Source organism: Phytophthora sojae (genome assembly GCF_000149755.1).
Source record: "Phytophthora sojae unplaced genomic scaffold PHYSOscaffold_11, whole genome shotgun sequence".
NCBI classification, from domain to species: domain Eukaryota; phylum Oomycota; class Peronosporomycetes; order Peronosporales; family Peronosporaceae; genus Phytophthora; species Phytophthora sojae.
Genome location: NW_009258125.1, coordinates 1,047,500 through 1,071,780, shown reverse-complemented (window position 1 = coordinate 1,071,780; position 24,281 = coordinate 1,047,500). Strand labels below are relative to the sequence as shown.

Genomic DNA, 24,281 nt, shown 5'->3' with positions numbered 1-24,281 from the left:
CAGCAAGGGCTGAAGGTAGCTGTGTTGCGAATATGTAGGAATTCCCTCGGTTGGTTGCTAGGTAATGTGTATATTGCAATGGCCGTTTGGCCCGTGATGGTAGTGCCGGAGGCCTGGCAGTGGGAGTGCCGGGGGCCTTCTCACTCTTCGTGAAATTGTCCTAATGAGTTGTCCACTACATACTAATATGAGTACGGCAACATTGTAAGGCTAGATTATTATAAATACGGGTGAGAAGCAGTCATTGCTGCCTGTACAACACTCTTGCTACTAGGGAGTTCCTGCCTGTGGGAAGCTGCGCTACAAAGCGGCAGCATCATGATGGCGGCTCGCGGCGGGCGCAGGTGCCGAACCGCAGTCGCGGCGACCTCGGTAGCGGCTGGATCTCGGCAACCCTGGTAGCAGTGATTAGTGGTAGTCATTAGAATGCATGTCGTTTAGGAGTTCAGGGCTACACTACTTTACAGTATTACGAGGAGGGGAGATCACAGCGCTAGACCACCGCCGCCGTGGCGGCGTCTGGCAGACGCTGTAGGGGTGGGTGGGAGGGGACTATAGCAGCATCATCAGGGTGCTCTAGATGTGGCATTCGGTGTATAAATAGTTCGGAGTGCCTCATTTGGAATTTCAGGGAGTGCCTCAAATTATACATGGATACATTCTCATAGAATCTACATGCGGTTGGTTTCACAAAGGCGAATACAAACTTAGAAACCATCGCACGCCTGTTCCCTGGACGCCTTAGATTGATTAAGCACCTCGTGCAGCAACCACCTTATTGTCTTCCTCTCTTCTCGCACTGTTCTTCGTAAAGATGGCTGATGCTGACGATGTGCAGTTGTCCGGTGAGACTCGAAGTGTCAACGAAGCTCTCGGATACCCTCGCAAGAAGAAGAAGAAGGCAGAAACAAGGGACAACTGGGTCGGTCATTATCCGACGACACTTGGGCTTCGTCCGGTTGTGGCTGCAGACACAGGAAAAGTGGAGCAAGCTGTGAGCCGATTTTGCGAGAACTTCAAACGAGAAGGAAAGATTGTTCAAGCAGAAGAGCTGAGCCTTATTCTCAACGGAGACACGCGCGACCCCTGCAAACCACCGCAATATTCGTGAAGTTTCGACGAGATAATATAGTGCGCCACCTTAAATCGCAACACAAGACAAAATGGGCCGAGTACCAGAAGCTGCCCAACAATCCACTGATCAGGGACCGCTTTTTCTCAGCCAAAGATTTTGGAGCAAGTATTCTCTCGTACGTGCCCGACCAGAGTGGTTTCTGTGTTGTTGTCCCAGGCAGTATAATTTCAGTCATTCAGCGTCTGATTCGGGAGAATCATATCGAGGTTTCTGATAGCAGCGGTAACACGATCATGTTGGAGTTATCGGTGTTTAATGGACTTGTGGAGAGCAGCGACGGAAGTTTCGTACTGCACGTGGGCCCCAAACAACAGTTCGAGACGATCATTCGCTGCATTGTAAACATTCCAAGCTTTAGAGCGGTCTCGGGAGTTTTCGGAATTTTTAGGGAGGCTTACGCAAATGCCAAACTAGGCCTTGTCACTCAAGAGATTGTCGCGAGGACGGTCCGCTATGTCGTCGCGATCAATTTGACCGCGTTGCGTGTGATTCTGGAGCATGTTTAGGCGTTGTCGATTCTGGTGGACGGAGCGTCACATGCAGCTGAAGCTTAACTCGACGTGCGGCTTTCATTTGAGTGCAGCCGAAAACTCCACAATGTGCACTTCTTAGCCATTCCTACTGGCGAACGTCCTCACACAGCCGCCACCTACGCATAATTGGTTCTAGATGCACTCAAAAACGTTTTGGGCGGCTGGTCATTGCCTAAAATAATTGGTATTGCCACTGATGGAGCAGCTACGATGCTAGGGTGCCATCAAGGATTCGTGAAACGGGTTCGAAGTGCTTGTGCTGAAATAGGAGAAACTGGTATTGCAGCGAATTGGTGCGGAAGCCACCAGCTTAATTTGGTTGTTCGTGATTTCTTATCTGTTTTCGACGAGTTCGCGAATTTTCGTTCTACTCTCGCTTTTGAGATCACCTTCACGCACACGCACGTATCGGTTCAAAATGCCATCGGAAGCTGCCCTGAGTACGTGACTACAAGATGGAATTCGATACACGACACCTGTCATTTTCTAACGGAGCGCTACGAAGATCTATTGAAGTTGCAGTCTGAAAAGGGTCGACCGAGCTCCAGCAACACGTGGTGGTTATGTTGTTTTGTGGTAGCTGACGTTACCCGCTCCATCAAAACTTGCTTTGCTCAGCTGCAAGGAAAAACAGTCACCCTAACGGACCAAACCCGAGCATTGAACGAGTTGAAACAAATCCTGGCCAACAAGTTTGAAGACACGCGCAACGGGAGCGCGCCTGCGGTTGACGAAGTCAAAACCGAACTCGTGACATGCGCTTCGTCGCCGTTTTCCAAGGTGGTATACAAAAGATTGAGTGTACTGGATCGCCATCAACTCGTTCTCGCTGTGATGGGCGCCGTCCGAGTACTGATCGATGGTATCCAAGACATTCAAGTAGAAGTTCTCAATGAAGCCGCTACTCAGCGGTTCACGACACCGGCACAAGTCATCGATTGCAGTGATTCCGCTTTCAGAGGTTTAGTTGATGTACATCGCAGAAGACTACGCGAACACTTCGGCCATACTATATTGATGGAGATGTGGAACCAGCGCAAAGACCTGCGTGAACGATGTGAGGTCGACACCAACCTACGCAGTATTGTGGACAGTGCGTCACAGAAGCCTTTGGATCAAGCGTGGAACGAAGTGGACGGCGGTAAGCAATACTCGAAGCTGCGGGCATTTGCGGTTGGTATTGGTAGCATCCCTCCTGGTACACACACGGTAGAAGGTGATTTCAGTAACAGAGATGATGCAGCATCATCTCTGTTGCGCCTGTAGTCCCCGATAGTGTTCAGTAGTTAGTGGTGACTTACGCAATTTCCGTACGATAGAGTCCCACACAAGAGTGCGTTGCTATCGAAGCGCGAGCCCTGGTAGCTCTAGAGGTGAACTGCGAATGTTTATGGCGCACTGGTCTTGTGTACAACTACTACGATAAGCCGACCTGTGTGAGCTCTTCGCCTCAACACTTTGCACAAGAGGTGAACTTGATGGGATTGGCCAAATACTCCTCAATTTTAGCCAATAGTAGCCAGACCTATGATATTGGACAGGCGTCCTCGATGAATTACGGAGGAAAATGTGATCACCGCTAACAGAGGGCGGCAGTAATTTCATTGTATCTCCATCAACATTGGTGCTGGCGATCTGAAAAAAATAGGACAAAGCAATCGTAGCGAGCTATACAATGCTCTTTGCAGCTTTTTAATATGACGACTACTTCTCAAGATATCGACGATTACATTTTTACTGGGACAGAGAAGTACATCTCTCTTCTTGGCGTACTACGTCATTTGCCGGAGACTTTCTCTTCGGATCCTTTTGTTTAAACTGCTTCAGCTACTCCAGCCGGCATGACGAGTGAAAAAGAATTCACTCTTCGACTTGATACGAGCAGCCATGTCCTTACCAGGCGATGGCGTCTACTATATTAGCAGCCATTTCAATGCCATAAGGAGGAAACGTCGAGACGAGTCCTAACATGTACTGCCGCTGATAAAAGAGTGACGTAGAGCGAAGTCTTACAGAGGTACGTCATACTTGTCCCCCCAAACCAACGCATGGAAGTAAACTCCACGGAGAATTGGGGGAGCGGCAAACTTGAATATCTTTCGCACAAAATGCTGATCTAGCGCGAAGCAGCTGATTTCAGGTTCTAAAGCACGTTCATCTCCCGTTTGCGCCCGTGAGCACGATATAATGCTCAAAAATGCGATCTTTGACTTCAGTGACAGCGGCATGGTCTTTCTAATTGGTGTAAGGTGGTGCGCTCGGAACTTCTCGAAGAATTCATGATGGTATTGAGTAGGTGCAATGACATCGAGATGCTCCAGACTCTGATTCGCTTCCAGTACCAACAGCAGCTTGGCTAAAATTGTGTTGATCCGATCTTCGTCGAGTTCTCCTCTCGTATTCCGCACGGCATCCAAATGCAGCCGCAATCGGCGGACGCACATGCTAAACGGGCTGTGCGAGTCTTGAAGCTCGGTAGCAACACTGGTCGCATCCTTCCAGTTGAGGCCAAGGGCACTTCGATAATGATTAACTTGGTCACCAGTAAAACTGAGTCGCAAGTCAACTATAGCCGATCGAAGTGACAGCTCTTCTAGGTTGGGGCAGTTTCTTAAAATCGACTCAATGCCGAGCTCCACGTTCATAGCGTCCAAGGCTAGAAACTTCACGTTGGGCTAAGAAATGCGGTAGGCCATCCATAATCTGAGCTTTGAAGTCACCGAAACCAATAGTAAGCGACGTAATTCCACCTGGGCTTTCTTGCGGTACGGTCGCTTCGTCAAACGAGAGGTCATCACAACGAGCTCGACATCGGCCGTATCCAGGGACAATAATATTCACCCACTCACTCTCGCCATCGTCGCAAAAAGACCGAACAAACGGTATCAGTGATTCGAACACCAACACATTGCCGCCTGGATGGTCTCTTCGTCATCAGGATACTGAACCTCAGCCCCCGCCGCAAGTGTGGCATCTCTAGCTTCAATTCGACCAGGAGCACAACCAAATAGTTCTGCTTCCGGATTCTCCGACGCTAAAATTGCAGAGAATGCCATCATATCCGTGATGCTCATGGTGCCGATAGAAGTTAGAGTCAGAGACTCTACTGCGGAATAGCAACGAGCCCGTTTAGAGAACAGCGAATAAGCCAGCCATCTCCAGCGAGCCGCACTACTGCTTGCATCATTAGAACTCAGCCATAAACTTAACGATAGTCTCTTGGTCGTCTGGCTGACCACAATCCCCGAGCACAACGCTTGAAACTCAGAGGCTCTCAGTGCTGGTTCACAGTGCACGACGACTGTACCAAGCTGGAGGGGGCTGCAAGGATCGAGCTGTGAAACGTATTTTGTGGTTGCAAGACCTGAGGAGCGGCGCGTCGAGTCAAATACACTTGCAACCAACTGCCCCAAAAGATCGGCTTCGAAGGGAACTCCCAGTAACTTCGAGAGAGAAATCGTCGCTCTCGAGAACCACACGTTCTCCGCTATCAGCGTCGTGACTATTCCCACCATATCGGGTCGAATTGGACGGTTGCTGAAGTCGGCGACCATCGGCTCAAGCACGAACGTGCAGCGGATGGACCCCAGCGTTCCACTTTGCAACTCCAATCCTTGCCCATAGGTTTCCCACTCTGATTTAATCGCTCGTTCAGCTCGTGCAGCCATTGCCAGCTCTCCCACTGGTCGATCCACGATAGCAGAGAACAAGTTCCTAGCTCGGAACAACACTCGCACAGGAATCTGGATATCCAATACCTTCTCCTTCCCACCTCGTACAGCAGCAATCTTTTCCAGCGCCTCCAAATACTCGTGGGCTTGATTATCTCGCTGACGGACCCCACAGAACGCCACGAGATCCGAATCGACGCTATCGGCATTTTCACTTGCCTGCCGTTCTTCCAAGTCAAGAATCAGCAGAAATCTAGCCGGGATTTCTTCTTCAAATATTTCGCTTCCTTCTTTCCCGAGATCCACCCCACAATAGCTCGATAGTAAAAACTTCCAAGCCGCGTGGTCCACACGAGCCACCGCGGATAACAACGCCAGCGCCTCTCGAACTTGTTGGAACTTGGTCTTGAAACTCTCTTGGTCGGCACAAAACCTTCTCGAGGGGAGCGTCACTCGAAGTCGCCGCGTCTGAGCGTCTCTGTCGGTATCTTCGTACTCGGTACCGTTAAAGTCGAAGCGCCTGTTTAAGGCCTCACACCAAGGAACGAGGAAGCCCCAGCGCTGGTCCATTGTAGCGTTAGCGCTATTAGTAAGGAACTGCAAGGGTGATTGGATTGGTAAAAATACTAGCTTAAAGTCGGCTACCTGGTAGACCATCGCTATCCGACTCGCTTAGTTCAGCTCGTGCCACTTGAACATGTACACCTCGTAGCGACGGAAGTCCGGGCTGTTGGCCGCCTTGGCGCCGAGCAACTTGTCGAGCTTGAGCGCTTTGTAGACATCTTCCGGCGTCATCTTGGCGTCCAGCCACTTGGTGTAAAGTGCCTGATCCTTGGCGAACAAGCGCTCAGTGTAGGCCTCAAAGATACGGTAGTTCTGACTCTGCATCGCCTTGTCGCCCTGCTTGGCGAGTCCCAGCTGCTTGTAGACGTAGTTCGGACTCAGGTTCTTGTTCGCCCACGCCTCGATCCACTTGCTCTCCCTGGCAGAAATGACGTCCGTCGTCTTCGCCTTGGCCGCTCCAAGCCTGAGCCACCTCAACCGGAGCCAGTTGAGCCCAAAGGCTCTGTCTTCAAACGTATCTTCATCTTGAGGCTCGGAACGCAGGAGACGCTCGGAGTAAACCGCGCTCGGGGCACCGATCTCTGAACGCGCGACAGCCAGGGTGCTGGCCACGGCATTATCACTCAAAGCAGCAGCGAGGGCCAACACAATCAGCAGCAAACAGTACTGGCGCATTGTTGTGATACCTTGTTTGTCTTGAGTTGTTCGTCACTGTGGGGGGCGCATGGCAGACCAGTCCAGTAGATGTAGCCGGCATGGCTGTTGGCAAAGCCTATGGTAGCCCATCGTTATGCGAAAATCCAAACCCAGTTGCAGATTGCCCATCGCTATGCGAAAATCCAAACCCAGTTGCAGATTGCGATAGTAAAATATAGTACAGACAACGACGGATAAATACGGCAACGCAAAACCCGGCACACATATGTTGTACTTTTTACAATAAGTAATTCAGATAGCCAATCAGCTTCGAGCGTTGCACTTGACATTTGTATTCCATATGGTTTTAAGTACTTTCTCTAAATTGGTGTGTACTTTATGCTCCGTTACGTGTAATTTATGTCATTGCCTTGTACAATCTCTATCGTTCCCGACAGAGAATTCTGGCAAATTTACTATGGAGGATGTCATTCAGTTATGCCGGATTTATCCGTCGTTGTCTGTAAAATAGTACTAAATAGTTATGGCCGCATTGCTCCGTTGAGTTGCTTAGGGATATCGATCCTGCAAATACCGATATTAAGCTAAATTCAGTGTAGACAGGGATGGCAAATCGGCAAGGCAACCTACCCCTTCTGTATTTTGTCCGACAGTCTGTAGTTTGCCTACTTCTGTCTGTAGATTTCACCTTTCCTCGAGAAGAATGATTCATTCGGTTCTCGCGTTCGGAAGGAAGGCAAGACTTTGGCTTTTTGCCGGCAAGATCAGAAGATGCCTGAGTACTTAAGTAACTTTTATCTTTTCTGGTGGGAAACAATAAGAAGCCGGTCTACATGTACATCCACCGTGGGGTGGATCGTTCGGATAAACTCAACGTTGAGTTATGGCACTGTACAGTAGCAAGTTTCTGGGCACTCAGCCGTAGTATCTGGTCCAGTGATGCGTACAGGTACCGCGGTTTCACGCTCTTGAGCCTACAAAAAGTGTTTTGCGTAAGCTTCAAATTGGACCAACGCTGTTACTGTGGATCAAAACATCAATTATTATCCTATCTAAAGGTCCCTAATAAAGAAGCAGCATTGCTTGCCAATAGATACCACTGCTTTGTATTATATGTGTACTTGCGCTGCTTATAAGCGCGTTCTGCAGCGTTTGAAGACTGCTCTCGCGGTATACAGGATTACCAGTGCACTACCGACCTGCGTATCCTTCCGCCAGTCAAGCCTGGCGTAGTCCAGCGCCCACCATCTCAAACCAAAGCGCTCCCCTGCAAGTAACAGCGTTGAATGGTGACAGTGTCACCGTGACACTATGAATGGTGATTCACGAACGCCCTGAAGTTATCACGTGCAATCACCACGAAGCGGACTATGCCAGCTGTGCGCAAATCCCATGATAACTCAAGGTGCCATTACTTGCTCCGTACCCGCACGCTGCCAGTGATCGCGCGACCACATGTGGACGATTGGTGGGCGGTGCACCAACCGTTGCCTGAATCTGGTCATGGATTGGTACATATTTGGTCCAAGCTTTGAGGGAGGGGGGGGGGGGGGGGGGGCTTCAACGAAAGCGATCCCCCTCAATCGTGAGTGCATCCACCGGGTGGACCACCCCACCAATGGAATTACCGCGCATATATAATATTGTGCCTTTCACGGGTGAGCTGTAGATTCGGGCGTACTGTAATTAGAGTCATAAAAGGGCGATCAACGCTTATTTACAGCTAATTCTGCCTAAAATTGGGAGCGCTTCCCCTAACACCCGCAATCAGCATTTGAGATCCAATCGACGGAGATATGGTATGGATTGGCGGGTAGGAAACCGCCAATCGCTCTGTTTCCGCCTAACGCAGGCTGGATTAGCTTATTCCGCCTTAACTCGGCCTCACCATCCCCGCTCCTAATTCGGCCACGGAGGGACGACCCGGAATTAACATGGGAATTAGCTAACTCGGGACATAATTAAGGTCGATAAGGGATTAGCGTTATGCCAGAATTACTGTGCGTTCGATTCAAAATTTCCGAGAGCGATTGGTTGAATCGATCTAGCGAAACCGACCTGCCAATCGCCCAACCTAACATAAGGAAGGAAATATATGCGTGATAAGAGGCTTTCCTTTGGGAGCCGGAAGCTGCAGCTTTGCAGTTCTGGAATTGCACCATGGTGGCCACGCCACGGAGGTCGCCACGCCAGTCCAGTCTTACGCGTGTCTCGCCGTACCCCTAGCGCAGCCGCACCCCGACGCCAGGCAGCTTTCCGTCGACCTCGCAGCCCACAGTGGCTCCACGCGCATCTCCATCGCAAACAGACGCCAGTGGTCAAGGAACACGACCACTACAAGCGACCCCAGCAGCGCTTCGGCCTCAGCAGCTTCCAGCAGCACGAGCACCGGCAGCACCCGCTACTGCTTCTCCTGCACGATCCGTTGGTCTGTTGGCGGCACCTCCAGCAGCACCAGCTACATCGCGAGTAGTCACGTCGCTGCCACGGCCTGAGAGCATGTACGAAGCAACAACAGAAGCAGACCAAGCAGCTCCAAGTCATCTGTACCAGTTGCTATTGCGGCCAATCGTGAAGGCGACCATCGCCCAACGCGATACGTCGGCCGAGACTCTCGACAACGGCGGATCGTTCGACGAGATCCTGCAGAAGATCTGGATCTTGTTCAGCGGCCATGTCAAGTGCAGAGCGGTGCGGACGGACGGCGAGTTGTCTGTCGAGACCCTCAAGGTGGGCGAGTGGGACCGTGTCATGCAGTTCAGGGCCAAAAAGAAGGTAGTGGAGTCTACCAAGTCAGCACAAGCGTGGAAGCAGTGGCTGCAAAAAATGCGAGGGCATACAGTGACGCTCGTTATCTACGAGTATGGTTTGTCGATCGCAAGCTCAAGATCGAAATGAATTCGTCGCAGCCTGCATACAGCCTGAGGAGACCGACCGTGCGGGCGCAACCGCTGAGACCTCGTTGCGAGAGGTTGTGGAGAGACTTCGAGAGCACTGGGGAGGCTACATTCGAAGGTGAAGGTGTTGTTTGGCGTCTGTGGGCCAACCAGCTCACGCGGAATCTCAACAGGTCAACGTGGGACGCCGCTATTCAACAACCACCACCAGAGTATATCGCGAATTTGCTTCGACTCGTGGATACACAGATGGAGCAACACGTGGCCGAAGTTACTCGAACGGCAAATGTGGCGCTAGATGTTGTGGAGGCCACAATTGCTAGCTGCGCCAAAGGTGGGAATTTCTCGGACAGTATCTCGATAAAAATGAGCGCCGTTTTGAGGTGCGCAAGAGTGTTATCATGGGGTTTCTGCGCGACATCACCCCTCCTGCTCGCGACGAAGTGATCGACCCTCTCCTTCAAATGGAGAACGTCGAAGACACAGAGCACGCCGAGTGACGAAAGAAAAAGGATTGCATGTTGATGAGTTTAAGCTACTCTTACGATTCAAGTTCCGTAAACTCTAATTCATCTTGGTTGCGTTCACTAGCAGCGAATTCGGCTTTGTTCTCACTTGAAAGAGGTCCAACAGGATTGAAGTAGCCTTGTTTCTTCCAACCGCAGTGCTCGAACACCTTGCTCATGTCGAAATCTCTGAAGCGTTGAAACGTCTGAACGACGAATGGAGTCAAATCTCGCCCGCTAGCTTCCGAGTAGTGTCGTTGAAAGGAGTGCTTGACGTATCCGAAGAGGAAACTCGATAGGATTAAAAAACGGACAATACGCTGGCAAGAAGATCACCACTACACCGACGCTTCGTAGATATTGAATTATTTCCGGGTGTCGGTGGATTGTAGCCCCATCCATGATCCAGATTGAGTTTGGTCCAGGATACTGGCGTATCGGCCCCCTCTCCATGTGCACCAGGTCTTGACAGCACTTGGTGAACTCTAGCCGATCGAAAGTGCCTTCAGTACTGAAGTAGTCGATAATGCCGTTGACACCAATAAAGGCCAGGATCGACACACGAGGTTTTCTCTCGAAGTCGCCGCGGATGACAACTTTTTCCCTCGGACGGCGTAGCCTCGCTTGCGAACCATCCCTCTGTTGTCAAATGAGACCCCATCGAGGAAAACGAGGTTGTGGTGGCTCCAGTCGAGGTGACTAAGCTCTTCCACGAAACGGAAGACGTCCTGCTCCTTGATGTGAATCGCCCTCCGCTCCAACACCTTCCACGCCAGACCAAACGAGTGAATGATGCGCCACACTGATGTCTTGGAGATCTCGGTGCCGTGAGTTCGTTTGAAGGCGTCCTGGGCTTCATCTAAGTAGGAGAGTGGATGATGTTGGTAGTAGTTAAAAAATCACACCCGTTGCTGCTTCGTGTACTTCCTCTCTCGAGTGGTCCGAACACGCTGGAACACTCCGGTCTCGTAGTAGGCTTGCAGCCAATTGCCGATCGTGTGTTCGGTCTTATTGAAGACGTGGGCAAGATGGCTTCTAGTATAGCCGAGCTTGATGTGCGCATAGAGGCAGTGATAGACAGTGCTAGGGTGCGCGTGCTGCCGCGTAACCGCTTCCTCCATCTTGCATTGACTGTGCGGAGTGCGCACTCGGGCACTTCAGGGAATATTGGCCAATTAGCGACGAAGTTCGATTCGCCGCTCGATTTCAAGACCGGAGCCAAACCGCACCCTTTTGGAAAATTTGGGCAGAATTGACAATATCACGGCAGAATAAGTGAAAAGCACAATACATGTATTGTGCTTTGCAAACGTTTTGTCGTTTTGACTTGGAGCTCTCATCGATTTATCATTAAGTCGAGGTCGATTTAATAAAACGAGGTCGAAGAAAGGGACAGATCGATCTATTCAGGCCGGCTAATAACTCGAACTACGACAATCCAAATCAGGGCTCGACTGGTGGATCTGGGCAGAACGAGGTCGATCTACGGTAAATCGATCCCTTTTGCGTTTTCAAAAGCGCAATTCGAGGTCGATCTAAGTAAATCGAGCTACCGCCTCTGTTTTGTACCCTGATTTGTGGACCCGATCTAGGCCATAAAACGGGGCGACATTTTATCTGCAAAGCACAATACAACACTATGCTAACCCACCAACAGTACAGTATGCTTGCAGTGAGTTCACGCATAGAGGCATTGAAGTACGTATAGAACTTTTGAGGACTACTGTACATTCGACAACGGCTACACCATATTTTCATTGAAATAGAAAAATGTGATGAAAATTTCTATGGCTCCTAAGGTCGTACAGCTGTAGATAGGGGGGGGCTTGTACTGGTAAGCTTACATGAGGTAAACCTCTTCCCTCGAAGGCTTAGCTGGAATTGCTACAGTACGCTTGAGTTGCAAGCCCAACAGGAAGTGTGTAAGCTAAGCTTACTACGGTAAGGTTACCTCGAGTGCGTTGCGCGTTATCTGTCGCAGCGAGCCGGATCCATTAACATGTTGGAACAGCCAGCGTTCTCGTCCAGCCACGGCTCTGCGCTGTAGGCAGCACCCAAGCAAGCAGGATCAGCTCGAATTGCACAGGTTTACCGCCTTCCTAAGTAATGTAATGTAATGTATTACGTTTTCGCGTTGCCACACTACTCGGCACGCTAGACTGCTTGGCGCGGGGGCGTCCAGCCAAGCGCAGCCCGGCAGGCAACATGTTGTGGTAACAAGTAGTTGGCACTAAACATCAAAGTAGATCCAGCGTGTGTTGCTTAGCGCCTCGAAGCACTTTTGTCAGTACTGTAGCTACTTCAGACTACACGCAATGGTACAGTAACATACAGAATACAGCATTTAGTGCAGCTCAGCCGCTTGCTCTCGAACCGAAGTGATATGTAGTGTTACTGTGAGGACACTTAGACCCAAGGACTTGGCGATCAAGTCCTCCAACTCGGTGGCCAAATTGACCAGACTTGGCCACTTGGCCCATGCTCGTGCTGGTGCTCGCTCGGTTGGTTGGTTGCTGGCAGCAACTTGCTGCCAACTTGGTTGGAACTCCAACCAACATACGGAAATGTTCTCGACAAAAAACAGAGTGTCAGCCTATTCTTTTACCGTGCACCGGGCCAGTCGGTGTGGCCCGGTGCACCACGCTGCACCGACTGGAGCTGACCCGGTGCAAGTATCCTCTGTCATCCCGTGGGCCTTCCTAAGTAATCTGCGCTGAAACTGAGCGGGTTCACCGATAATCCAGACGGTGACTTCCAATCCCCCAGCCATTCCTCTCTTCCTCCGTACAATCTCCCTATCGTTCGTTACGCCTGCGCGCTCATCAACAAGTCGATCGTATGGTTTCCGCGTCTTCACTAGACTCATTCCTCATTGTCCCTCTCGACGCAGCATGAAGACAACTTCGTTGTTGGTAGCGGTGGCGCTGCTGCCTCTGGCGTGGGGCGCTTCCTCCTCCTCCTCTTCGGTTGACTGTGACGCGGACTATGAGCAGCTCAACGCCTCGACTGGCGAGTGCGAGTGCCTCGAGGGCTTCAGCGGCTTGGGCTGCCGAATGTGCGACGACTCGGCCGAGTCGGACGTCTGCAGTGCCAACCTCGGCTCGGGGTACTCGTGCGTCACTGGCCTCTCCTACGACTCCACCTCGCTAGGCAAAACCTACACGTGTACGCTCTCAAGCGCGCTTCAAGCTCTGTTCCCCGGTGGTGCGCTGGACGTGAGCTGTGAGCGTGACGCAGACGGCGAGGCCAACTGCGCCGCCGCCGTGTACAAGGCCAAGGACACGGTCAACGGCGTCCACGTGATCAACTGCAACATGACCCAGTGCTCGTTCGCGACCGGATCGACGGACGGAGAGTGTGGCAACATTGACTGCAGGTGCGGACCCGAGTGCTCGACCGTGACCAAGACTCTGGTGGAGGGATCGCTGAGCGGCGTGCCGGCCAAGATCCAGGTGAAGGCGGCGACGCAGGAGATGTCCATCGTGATCGAGGGGTCCCCGCTCCCTCTGTCCGCTACGTGCAACGCGTCGGCGTGTGAACGCACTGGAGGTAGCGCAGACGCGAGCAGCGGCAGCACTGTGTTGGCCGCTACGGGCTCGGGAGATGACTCGAGTGATACCGGTGGTGTTGGGCTCGCTATCGTGACGTGTGCGGTGTTGGCGGCAATGCTGCTGTTCAGCTTCTGCGCGTGCTGCTGCTGCCCCTTTGGCGCGCGTCGTGGCCAGAAGGACGACCTCGAGATGGAGCTGCTCAAGGCCAACGCGCGCACGGCCAACACGTTGGAGTTCCGGAACCTCAACTGCTTTGCTGTCGCGGACAAGACGTCGGGCGAGCAGAAGTGCATCCTCAACAGGATCTCGGGGACTGCGGAGCGTGGCCAAGTTCTTGGTCTGCTGGGCCCCAGTGGATCCGGTAAGACGACGCTGTTGAACGCCCTAGCGGCCGTGAAGAACGGCGACGCCAAGTTCGCTGGTGAGCTGCTGCTCGACGGCAAGAAGCTGGCCAAGGGTTACCGTCGCACTGCGGCCTACGTGCAGCAGGACGACTCGCTGTACTCGACGCTGACTGTGCGTGAGTGCATCACGTACTCGGCTCAACTCCGTCTCCCTGCGTCCATGTCGGACTCTGCTAAGAGCGCCATGGTGGACCGTGTCATTGCGGAGCTCAACCTCGGCCACATCGCTGGCTCCAGGATCGGCGCGGTGGGTGGCAGCAGCACGGAGCGTGGCGTGTCTGGAGGCGAGAGACGTCGCGTGAGCATCGGCATGGAGCTCGTCACGTCCCCGCAGATCCTCATCCTGGACGAGCCCACGTCCGGTCTTGACAGTTCGTCGGCCCACTCGGTCGTGCAGCTGGTGAAGGAGCTGGCGAGCCACGACCGTATCGTGATCCTGAGCATCCACCAGCCCAGCGCGCGCTCGTTCCTGCTGCTCGACAAGATCATGCTGCTCGGAAAGGGCGAGCTGCTGTACAGCGGCGCGCCGGCGGACTCCAAGCCGTACTTCCAGAACCTCGGCCACAAGTGCCCCGACAACGAGAACATCGCCGACTTCATCCTGGACATCGCGACGGACGCCAGCAACATCCCCGTGATCCGCTCTCACCAGGACAATGAGCACGTCAAGCCCGCAGTTGCCAGTCCTGTGTATGAAGCAGAGTCCTCGCCGTTCGTGATGGAGGAGGACTCCAAGCCGAGAGGAGTGCTGTCTTCGCTGCTGGTCGAGACCCGCGTGCTCTTCGGTCGCACAGCGCAGAACATCCTACGTCACCGCTCGCTGTTGGTGCAGCACGTGGTGCTGAGCCTGGTGCTCGCTCTGTTCGGCGGCCTCATCTTCAACAACGTCACGGACGACCTCGCGGGCTTCCAGAACCGCACGGGCGCCTTCTACTTCATCCTGACCTTCTTCGGCTTTGCCAGCATGAGCTCCATGGACCTGTTCATCGGCGAGCGCCCGATTTTCCTGCGCGAGACTGGTGCCATGTACTACGGCTCCTTCAGCTACTTCATGGCCAAGGCCACGCTGGACGCGCTGCTGCTGCGCGTGCTACCCGCGACTCTGTTCGCTTGTATCTTCTACTGGATCATGGGTCTTCAGGCCACGGCCGAGTGCTTCCTGCTGTTCCTGCTGACGCTTGTGCTGTTCAACGTGGCGGCTGGATCGATCTGCCTGCTCGTGGGAGTCCTCTCCAAGCGTGTCGGCTCGGCCAACCTCTGCGCGACTGTGGTGCTGCTGATCATGCTGTTGTTCGGCGGCTTCCTGCTCAACTCGCAGACCATGCCGAGCTCGGTTGGATGGATCAAGCACCTGTCCATCTTCAACTACGCGTTCGAGATCCTCATGTGCAACGAGCTCGAGGGACTCATCCTGTCGTTCGATGCGCCTGGATACCCGGCCGTGCCCGTGTACGGTGAAGTGTATCTCAAGACGCTCGGCATGGACTACACCAACCGCTACTACGACATTGCGGCGCTCGCACTGATTGCCATCGTCCTGCAGCTGGTTGCCTACATCTTCTTGTCGATGCAAGTGCCCGCGCACCACACGATGGCTGCGTATGAGAAGGACGGAGCTGTGGCGGGTCAGCCTCGCAAGGAAGAGGGATATGAGGCGTGCAGCTCCAGACGCACTCGCCCGTAATTTCCAGGTCTTTGGTGCTAATGGACTCTAGTACTACGGGACTACGAATTGAGAGCGAACAAAACTGTAAACACGATCTCCTTATGAAGCGTGCACCGTAACAAAAAGAAGTCAAAAACAAAGTTGTTCGAACCTGACTCACATGTTCACACTTCAAAAACTTGGACAGTACTGTGTCTATAGTTGCCGAGCGTCATCTGTAGCTGTAATTAGCATAAACCAGCTCCGTTATCGTCATTGTGTGTGCATCTCGAGCAAAGCGTTCACGATGTGCCACATTCTCCATCTCAAAGAGCTGGCACAGTTTGGCTCGGTAGACGCAGATCGATGCATATCGAGTCAAGAATTTGTCATTGTGTGCATTTAGAAATCATGGAAACTTCTTTATGTGCCAACATTGGCTTTGACAAACGCATTTTGCATTAGAGTACTAGAAGTATGTCGCTTCAAGCATTGCTGTCATAATCATTGTGATACTACACGGCAATTACTGTGGCAGTTGCCTTCCCGAACCCACGCATCGCTAGATTGTCGAAGTAAAACAGAGGATGGCGGAAGACAGAAGGGAGTTTGGAAGGAAGAGCTAGGGATTGGAAAGTCAGCTAACGCGATTACTTTGGCAGCAGTAATCTCGAACTACATGTACATGTACCGTCAGCACCGCATGAATTTGCACATCGCGACGTAAATATTAATGAATACATCAGTCGACAACAATGTTGCACTGTGAAACGCCGATACGTGTATTGAGTTTTGGTATTGTTGTGGTAAGCCTGACCATGACTGATCCCGGCTCAGCCACGCCAAATATCCCTACTCCATGCATAGTGAACTGTCAGAGCGATGATGCAGCCTTCTTCTGTCTACCAAAAGCAATACCCTTCTTTTGCTATAGATCACTGTGATGGGGTACACTCTAAAGTAGTTCGTTCTTCGTGTACTAAGTAGGAGGAACGGACTGTATTTATTGCCGAAGCTACGGGTTTGATTTGTGCGATGTGCGAAGTGCATAACCTTGATCGGTCGTACACACCTATGATGCGAGCGATGTACGGTAGAATACAGTAACTCTTGTAGTATTGTACGTGTAGAGCTTGTTGCTGCATTGACAGATGCCCCTAACGTACCTGCGACAACAATACATGTACAGCTACGGACACCGGAGCTTCTAGCTGGCATTTCCCAACTTCCCTTCTCCCGATCAAGAGTCTTCGTCTTCAAGAGAATCGAGTGAGATGAAGTCCTGGAGGGCGTTCGCACTCTGCCTCTTGGCAATCATGCTGGGACAACTCACCGATGCGTACAACATCGGCATCGGCAAGAGCGACATCACCGGGCCCGCCGCCGAGATCGTCATGATGGGGTTCGCTGACTCAACTGAGACCACCTCGGGCATTCTGAACCGGCAGTACGCGCGCGCCTTCCTGATCGAAGACCCCGACTCCAACAGCCGAATCATGTTCGTCCACTGCGACCTCATGGCGGTCATGCAGCTCGTCCACCAAGAGGTCCTCGCTCATCTCGCCACCAAGTACCACGGACTATACACCGAGCAGAACGTCATCCTCCACGCAACACACACGCACGCTGGTCCCGGTGGCACCGCAGGATACACGCTCTATGATATCTCCATCTTCGGGTTCGTTACCGAGAACTTCGACAAGATCGTGAGCGGTATCGTGGCTGCCATCGACGCCGCGCACAACTCGGTTGAGAGCGGCTCCATCCGCTGGAACAAGGGCGAGGTGACCAAGGGCGGCAACAACCGCTCGCTCAAGGCCTACCTGGCCAACCCGGAGTCCGAGCGAGCTCAGTACCCCAGCAACATCGACACAACGATGCGCGCGCTCCACTTCTTCAACGATGCAGGCAAACTACGCGGAGTGTTGGCGTTCTACCCTGTGCACCCGAATAGTCTCAAGGGCGAGAACCACCTCATCAGTAGCGACAATAAGGGATACGCCGAGTTCCTACTTGAGGACGAGCTGGATGACGTCGTGGTTGGAATTGGTATCGCGAATGCCGGCGACGTGAGTCCGAACTTGATCGACAACGGCGACGGAACCTACCGTGGTGAGGGTAACACCACCATCGAGTCGGCTGAGATCATGGGCAAGCGGTAGTACGACACGCTCAAGGCGCTGATCGACGGAGACTCGGAGATCCTCAAGGGCTCTGTCGTAGCCAACCTGTCGTACGTCGACTTCTCCAACATGACGATCCAGGGAGTCAACTCGACCGCCGCCGACGCGTACGCAAACCGAACTTGTTCTGCCATTTTGGGCCAGAACTTTGGTGCCGGCACTGAGGATGGACGAGGCGTGGCCAACATCACGGAGGGCGATCTCCGACCGAACCCGGAATACGACGCCTTGGGCGCCGCTATCCAGGAGACTCCGCAGTGGGTGAAGGACTGTCAGAACGAGAACAAGATCGCGATGCTTGCTGTCGGTCTCATTGAGCCTGTTCCCTGGGTGCCGACCATTCTGCCGGTGCAGATCGTCAAGATCGGTCAGTTCGGTCTTGCCGTAACTAACTTTGAGACTACGACTATGGCCGGCCGACGCATTCGTAAGAGTGTGAAGGCAGCGTTGGAGCCTGCTGGAGTGACGGAGGTGGAGCTGGCGGCTATCAGCAACGCGTACGCGGGATACATGACGACGAGGGAGGAGTACATGACGCAGCATTACGAAGGCGCCTCGACGCTGTTCGGTCCGAATCAATTGGCCGCGGTGCAGCAGGAATTAGCTCGAGTGGCGGCTTCGGTGGTCGACGCTGCGGTGCGGGCCGACTCCGCTGCAGATCAACCGTAGCACCCTCGCTGCGGTTGAGACGACTGCGGGGCTTGACGTGGCGCCGAAGAACCAAAACTTCAGCTACGTGCGGTCCCAACCCTCCTCCTCCTACGCCGTTGGCGGCCTGGCGTCGGCTGTGTTTGCTGGTGCGCACCCGATGAACGGCGTGGCGCTGGTCTCGTCGTTCTGTGATATCCAGCAACGTGGCCTGGACGGAGCGTTCACCACCCTAATGACTGACGCGCACTGGGATGTTCGCTACCGCTGGGAGCGCTACTTGGATGCTGAGAGCAAGAACACGTGCGAGTGGAACATCCGCGCTGGAGGACACACGAGTCAGCCCGGCACCTACCGTTTTGTTCACCGTGGATACGCTAAGGGTTCGGAGGGTGGCGTACGAAGGCCCATCAAGTGCGTTCATCGTCACGCTCTAGGGTATCGATACTGTCACCACCAATACATAGCATGGCGAGATCTTTAGCCTCACAGCACTAGTAGCACTTAAATCGCCGATTGCTGTCTGGTCAAGAATAGATCATGAGTGCAAAACCTAAGAATACTAAGTTTTTTATATAATGCTCACCGTCCGCCCCTGCATATATGTTGTAGTGCCAGTCACCTCACTATCATGTACCAAACCAAAGCCGTACCCGTTGGTGACTGGTTTCATTAGCGCTCACAATCAGGGATAGAAAGAGATGTTCTCCCAAAATACTATTTAGTAGACCGCCAGTTTGATACTAAACGTATTTCTTGCGTGAACAAACGCAACAATATGCATCAACTAGACTTCACAACTTATAGCCCGCACTGCACAGGATCAATTTGATACTTTGTGAGAGGACGTTCACCACCTTCCGTTCCCTTTCGGCAAAATATCGTGAACGAAGCATCATCTCGAAAATGTGAAGGTAGCATGTAAAAGCCCACATATGCACGTATTTTTATTAAGCTAGAACGCCTACGTTTTCACTTCATAACTCGTCTTCAAACTCGTCGATTTTGGGTGTATAGTTTTTTTTCGCAGTTCAAATCCGGTGTAATATCGCTAAAAATTGATTGATCGGGAACAGTTGGGCACGTTGTAAAAAGCGCAAATAGGCGAAACAGCAAAAACGAGGTCTACTCTGTGTTATATCGATTTGCAGTTAAATAACACGTGAAACCTACTTTCAACCAATCACAACTGGTATTCTGACGGATGTGCTCCACATGAAAAATCCCTATTGTCATTTTGAAGTGAGAAGTATTAGGTCTCCCCGAGGGCGAATAAACCGCCACCTAGCCTTTGGCATCACTCTGATTTAGAGCGTCAAATCAGTTCTTGGATCCGATACTAGGAGTGAGTTAGTGCATGCAAGAGTAAAATTGCTAGATGAGAGTTTACTTCAACTTGCCTGCATGGATATGCGTGCCACGCAGGCTTTGCAGAGCACCATCTTCAATACCCTGCTTCACTACTAGTGTATGCACTGTGAAGCTCGCTTAGCAAGCTCCTTTGCCAGAAGAGCATGCCAGTGACGCAGGTCGGTCTTGCTATCGGTCGGTAGTGAGCGACGCGGGGTGCCCTCGAAGCAGGGCCGCGCGGTATTTGAGGAATATTCCAGCGAACGAACCCGTTGCAGCAACTATAAACTATTTGTTGTATTGCGGGGTCTGGTGCATCCCCCAGAATGAAGCTAGCGATGAAGTCGTTGCTGATAGTGAAGAATCCATTATGCAGCCCAACTATTATTGCTATTGTAGTAGTGCGGCCTGTCACGTGGCCGACAGACGGCGGCAGCCGCGCACTCGAGTCGTCATCGACTTGACGAACGAGTGACGAAGAGGACGATCAGCCAGTCGGGGCGGCAGTTGGATGGTGGCGGAGGTGAGCCAGTGGGCTGGAGACACCGGCTACGGGCGGTATCCTACAACTTCAAGGCCAGACGTCGGCCATGCAAAAGATCGCAGGAGGGCGGACACGGAGAAGAGTGAAGGACAAGTAGTATGCAGAGAGGAGAGGCGACGACAGAGCGAGTGGCGTGCGGCTGAGAGACAGCGAGAGCAGATAGGTTAGGTAGGGCCCTCTCGTAGGTAGAGGATAGGAGGCCTCGTAGGTGGGGGCAACGAGCGCGCGGCTGGCCGCTCGACCCTCAGTTAAGATTGTTCCCGGTTGGTGAACAGTTAAGACTAAATACAGCAAGAGAGTGGCGCCGTACGCGGGTTCCAGTAAAGCTAAGGTGAGTCAGAGAATAGGACGATTGGTGCACGATGATGGCGTAACACAGTAGGGTGGTGGGGACTGTGGTTAGAGACCACAGGGGTCGTGGCCGGAAGTGCGAAGCCTGCCATGATCGTAAGGGCGAAGGAGTTCGCTCGCCGCACTCGGGCTTGAGCTCCTGAACTCGAAGTAGATAGTGAAATACGGATTACCTGCGGGACACAGCCCAAAGACCCTATCCGGGGGTGACGGTCGCCGATAATGTGTCCTTCCCACCGTTCCTATCCGAAGGACGTCTGGTCCGACGGCCAGTAGCTGTCTGGTAGTGTTGACGTGTCTGCCTCGCACTTTGATCTCTCTCGCTACGTCCACCGGGCTACCTAGGTGGACGCACTACTCTCTCTCTGGCTGCTGAACCAGCCGACGTGCAATGGAATTGGCGTGGTGGTTCGGGAACTAGCTACACTATTTGTTTATTGATTCGATGGAGGGTTATAAACTGAGGCTCTGATTTTGCTTCTATATCCTTAACTACAAAACATGATCGTGGCTATTGATGAATTTATTGGATCTACTTAGAGGTCGGGGACGTCGGCCTATAATGGAGACTCCACTACAGGCTGTCGACCTGTTTGGTGTAATGTCTGCTGTTTCCTTTTTACCGTGTTACCGTAACTCGGTTAGTCGACCGTGTTACCATAACTCAGTAAGGCGGCCGTGTTACCATAACACGGCAAAGCTTTTGCTATGCGTCTCAATACCTCGGAAGCTAAACCAGCTACCTTACAGAGTCTGCAGACAGACGAGCGGCGCTGAGAACCCTGCTAGCCACTGCCAACACAAACGCAGAGTAGGACCGCGTATGCATGTTGCAGTCTCGAATTGGTTGCTGGGGGTACCCTCTGATAATAAGATTTGAAACTTCGAGAAATCGACCTTCGGCGTTGGAAAGGACGAGTGTGTGACTGCTAGGAAATTCAAATTGCCCAACTGGGGATCCCCTTCACGTCCGTCCATTGGGCCTACAAAGGCCTTGGCCCCAGCGCGGCCTCCCCGATGCACACGGGGTCCAGATATTAATTACCCTACTGAGCGTACGACCCAGCTAAGATATGCGAGAATCTATTACTGTGTGCCCCCAGTGCTAATAGCGCCGCGCATGGGCTTCATCATTTCCTACATGCTCAATTTGGTGTAGACCGGATACCTACAACATCGTGTGTGAGCCCAGCGGCGGCACCTCGGACGATTCAGCTCAACGTTCAACTACGGTTGGTTGCCCTGAACTATTCACGACTGTTTCACGTCACTTGTAGGCAGCGATCGTGCTTTTTGATCGATAGATACTATGCGAATAGGCAGTGCTGTCGGGCACGATCGCGAACCTGCTGAAGCTGGCCACCGAAACGGTCCAGCCCTGCATCTCGCACTGCTTATAGTTTGTATCTACTGGTATCGTTGACGCTAAAAGTCTTAAGCAGCAGCTCAAGCACGTTGGTGCTGGCTGACCAGCTTACTGAACCAGGAGGTGTTTGCCACAATGTCCTGCGTGCCGACCACACTCAACCTCGTCTTCCTCCATAGTCATAACAACGATAGATAGTAGATGCTGCTGGGGACTAGTGAGTTCTGCTCTTCCCCGGCGAGCTGAGGTTCAGCGCTCAAGATTGTGTAGTGCCCACTCTGTATCCATGGATATCGCGAAGACAACCCGCGCAAACGTGACGGATAATAAACAATTTACCAGTGTTATGACCTCGACTAAGGCCATTACAACGAAGCCCAATGTTCAACAGATACCTAACTCCAGGGCCGTCAACTCGAAGCAGACCAAGGCCCAGTTTAACCCCGGCCTAAGCACAAAGCTAAGCGAAGAAGGCGGAGGCCAAAATGACTAAGATGTTTCTTATCGCCACGCAGCCTAAAAACACACAAAAGAGATAAGTTGTCGCTGCCAGCGATTCGAGTACATTAAACCAACCACTATCTCATGAATCTTCCATGCTAGCTGCCACGGACTCTTGCGCCCTGTGTTCTTACACGTCTCCGAAGTATTCACTAGCACAAAGATGTCGAGGTTTAGCTGGCGAACCTGAGGCTGGCTTTTATACATTCCCTGCAGCTCTGCCCAGCCACGAACGTATGTCGGGCTGCTCGTTGGTGTGGCTGACGAGCGCAAAGTTCCGCCAGTAAGTGAATGTGCGCATCCGTCAAAGACAAACTTGGGATAGCCGTATTGTGAAGTATTAGCCGGTGCTATTGGGAATATTGTGGGTCTAAACCAATCAAAAGTCGTCAAGTTGGCACTTCTGTATTTAGTGGCGCAGTTCTGTATTCCTGCACGACCTCTCTGTAGGACTGGTAGTGTCTTCTGTTGGTTGTCGCTCCCCTCTGTAGATTTGCACCACGCTCTGTATTTTTGGAGCACCTTCTGTAGAAACGGTATGTTTATCTGTGGTTTCCAACCGCTCTCATTCTTCTCTCGTCAACTCATCCCAGTCACAACGAAGCCCAAGCAAGATTTGTTGCCTCTCTGTACTGTATACTATGTATGCCCTTCGCAATATACAGATGTTATCGCATGTCATCCTCATTTGCGTTATCCCCAAGCTGAACACGTCGTTCGATACGACCAGACCTTCCGAGACCAGTCCTAGCGTTAAACCGGAGACATGGGTATTGTCGCTTTCAAGGATTTTGCGCACTCTATTCGTCTTATAACTCGTCTTCGCGGTGTCACAAATCGTTGTTCATTGCGATCAAATCGTTGCTCAAAGCGCGAATTAGCTGCCACGACCAACTTACTTAGCCAAACTGCTGAATGCTGAAGTACTTCACGCTTCGAGAGTAAAAACTATTCCCCATAGTGCAGCGCATAGCGCAGGATTTTCTCGTTGCTGCATACAAATACTCCATTGAAAAGCTAACTAACACGCAAGTTGCAGCTTGGCGAGTTGCAAAAACGATTGGCGGATGGTTCAACCGCCATTCGTTGTTTTTCATCGATGGCTATTCGTCCTTCAAATCACTGAACCGTGATCCCGCATAAGTCGTCCTCTAAATCGTCAATATTTAAGCCTCTCCGCCAAAATACATGAAACGCACAATACTTGACACTGTCAAGTCAAGTTGACATTAATCAACCAGGTCCCAAACGCCGCTCCCAATGAGGAGAGCCAATCATAAGTGAGATTCCAAATGACTTCAACAAAGTATGGACTGGTTTATCGGCTCCAAAGCCAAGAAAAAACCTTAAGGCTTTATTTTTGGCCGGCTGCGCAGCCTTCTCCGCCTTCACACTTTCCGCCCCGAACCTCCAACACGACAGCGCGCTCCGAGCGTGCCGCACGCCTCCCCCGCCGACCACCCCAGACCCGAGTGCCCCCAGGCGCCCCCACGCGCCCCACGCAAGGACCCGTCGAAAGGAGCTACAAAACCCGGCAGGGCGGGTGTTATGCTGCCGGTTTTGGTAGCTGTCGGCCAAGCACGAGGTCGTGCGCGCTCGCTGACGGTATGTGAGCGTTTTTCTATTGTGTATGACTTTGTATCGGGACTGACGGGAATCCATGCGCTGTGCTTAAGTTGTGGGGATGGCGATGACGGGTGCATTTGCGCCTTGAATTCGATTATCCATGTTGTATGAATAGGGATGTATTCAGCGTTAATACAAGCTGCGTGATC

The 24,281-nt window shown here is 52.3% G+C and overlaps 6 protein-coding genes across 6 annotated transcripts; 3 read left to right on the top strand and 3 right to left on the bottom strand.

The window, feature by feature from the left end:
• Positions 1-3,677: 3,677 nt before the first annotated feature.
• Positions 3,678-4,313, bottom strand: PHYSODRAFT_306201 (hypothetical protein; the record flags this gene model as incomplete). The annotated part of the gene is made up of 1 exon (XM_009538037.1): positions 3,678-4,313. One exon carries the CDS (start codon positions 4,311-4,313, stop codon positions 3,678-3,680), a length of 636 nt encoding a protein of 211 aa, XP_009536332.1.
• Positions 4,314-4,854: 541 nt separating this feature from the next.
• On the bottom strand, positions 4,855-5,909 carry PHYSODRAFT_340000 (hypothetical protein; the record flags this gene model as incomplete). Its single annotated transcript, XM_009538036.1, has 2 exons — positions 4,855-4,895; positions 5,033-5,909. The coding sequence occupies 2 exons, from the start codon at positions 5,907-5,909 to the stop codon at positions 4,855-4,857; spliced, it is 918 nt and encodes a 305-aa protein (XP_009536331.1).
• Positions 5,910-6,011: 102 nt separating this feature from the next.
• On the bottom strand, positions 6,012-6,578 carry PHYSODRAFT_288810 (hypothetical protein; the record flags this gene model as incomplete). The annotated part of the gene is made up of 1 exon (XM_009538035.1): positions 6,012-6,578. The coding sequence occupies one exon, from the start codon at positions 6,576-6,578 to the stop codon at positions 6,012-6,014; it is 567 nt and encodes a 188-aa protein (XP_009536330.1).
• A 2,142-nt stretch (positions 6,579-8,720) lies between these two features.
• On the top strand, positions 8,721-9,957 carry PHYSODRAFT_339998 (hypothetical protein; the record flags this gene model as incomplete). The annotated part of the gene is made up of 5 exons (XM_009538034.1): positions 8,721-8,740; positions 8,832-8,988; positions 9,057-9,335; positions 9,443-9,760; positions 9,841-9,957. The coding sequence occupies 5 exons, from the start codon at positions 8,721-8,723 to the stop codon at positions 9,955-9,957; spliced, it is 891 nt and encodes a 296-aa protein (XP_009536329.1).
• A 2,897-nt stretch (positions 9,958-12,854) lies between these two features.
• Positions 12,855-15,602, top strand: PHYSODRAFT_527247 (ABC transporter-like protein; the record flags this gene model as incomplete). Its single annotated transcript, XM_009538033.1, has 2 exons — positions 12,855-14,552; positions 14,646-15,602. The coding sequence occupies 2 exons, from the start codon at positions 12,855-12,857 to the stop codon at positions 15,600-15,602; spliced, it is 2,655 nt and encodes an 884-aa protein (XP_009536328.1).
• A 1,235-nt stretch (positions 15,603-16,837) lies between these two features.
• Positions 16,838-18,938, top strand: PHYSODRAFT_255995 (hypothetical protein; the record flags this gene model as incomplete). The annotated part of the gene is made up of 4 exons (XM_009538032.1): positions 16,838-17,632; positions 17,726-18,382; positions 18,405-18,808; positions 18,932-18,938. The coding sequence occupies 4 exons, from the start codon at positions 16,838-16,840 to the stop codon at positions 18,936-18,938; spliced, it is 1,863 nt and encodes a 620-aa protein (XP_009536327.1).
• Between the last annotated feature and the right edge of the window lie 5,343 nt (positions 18,939-24,281).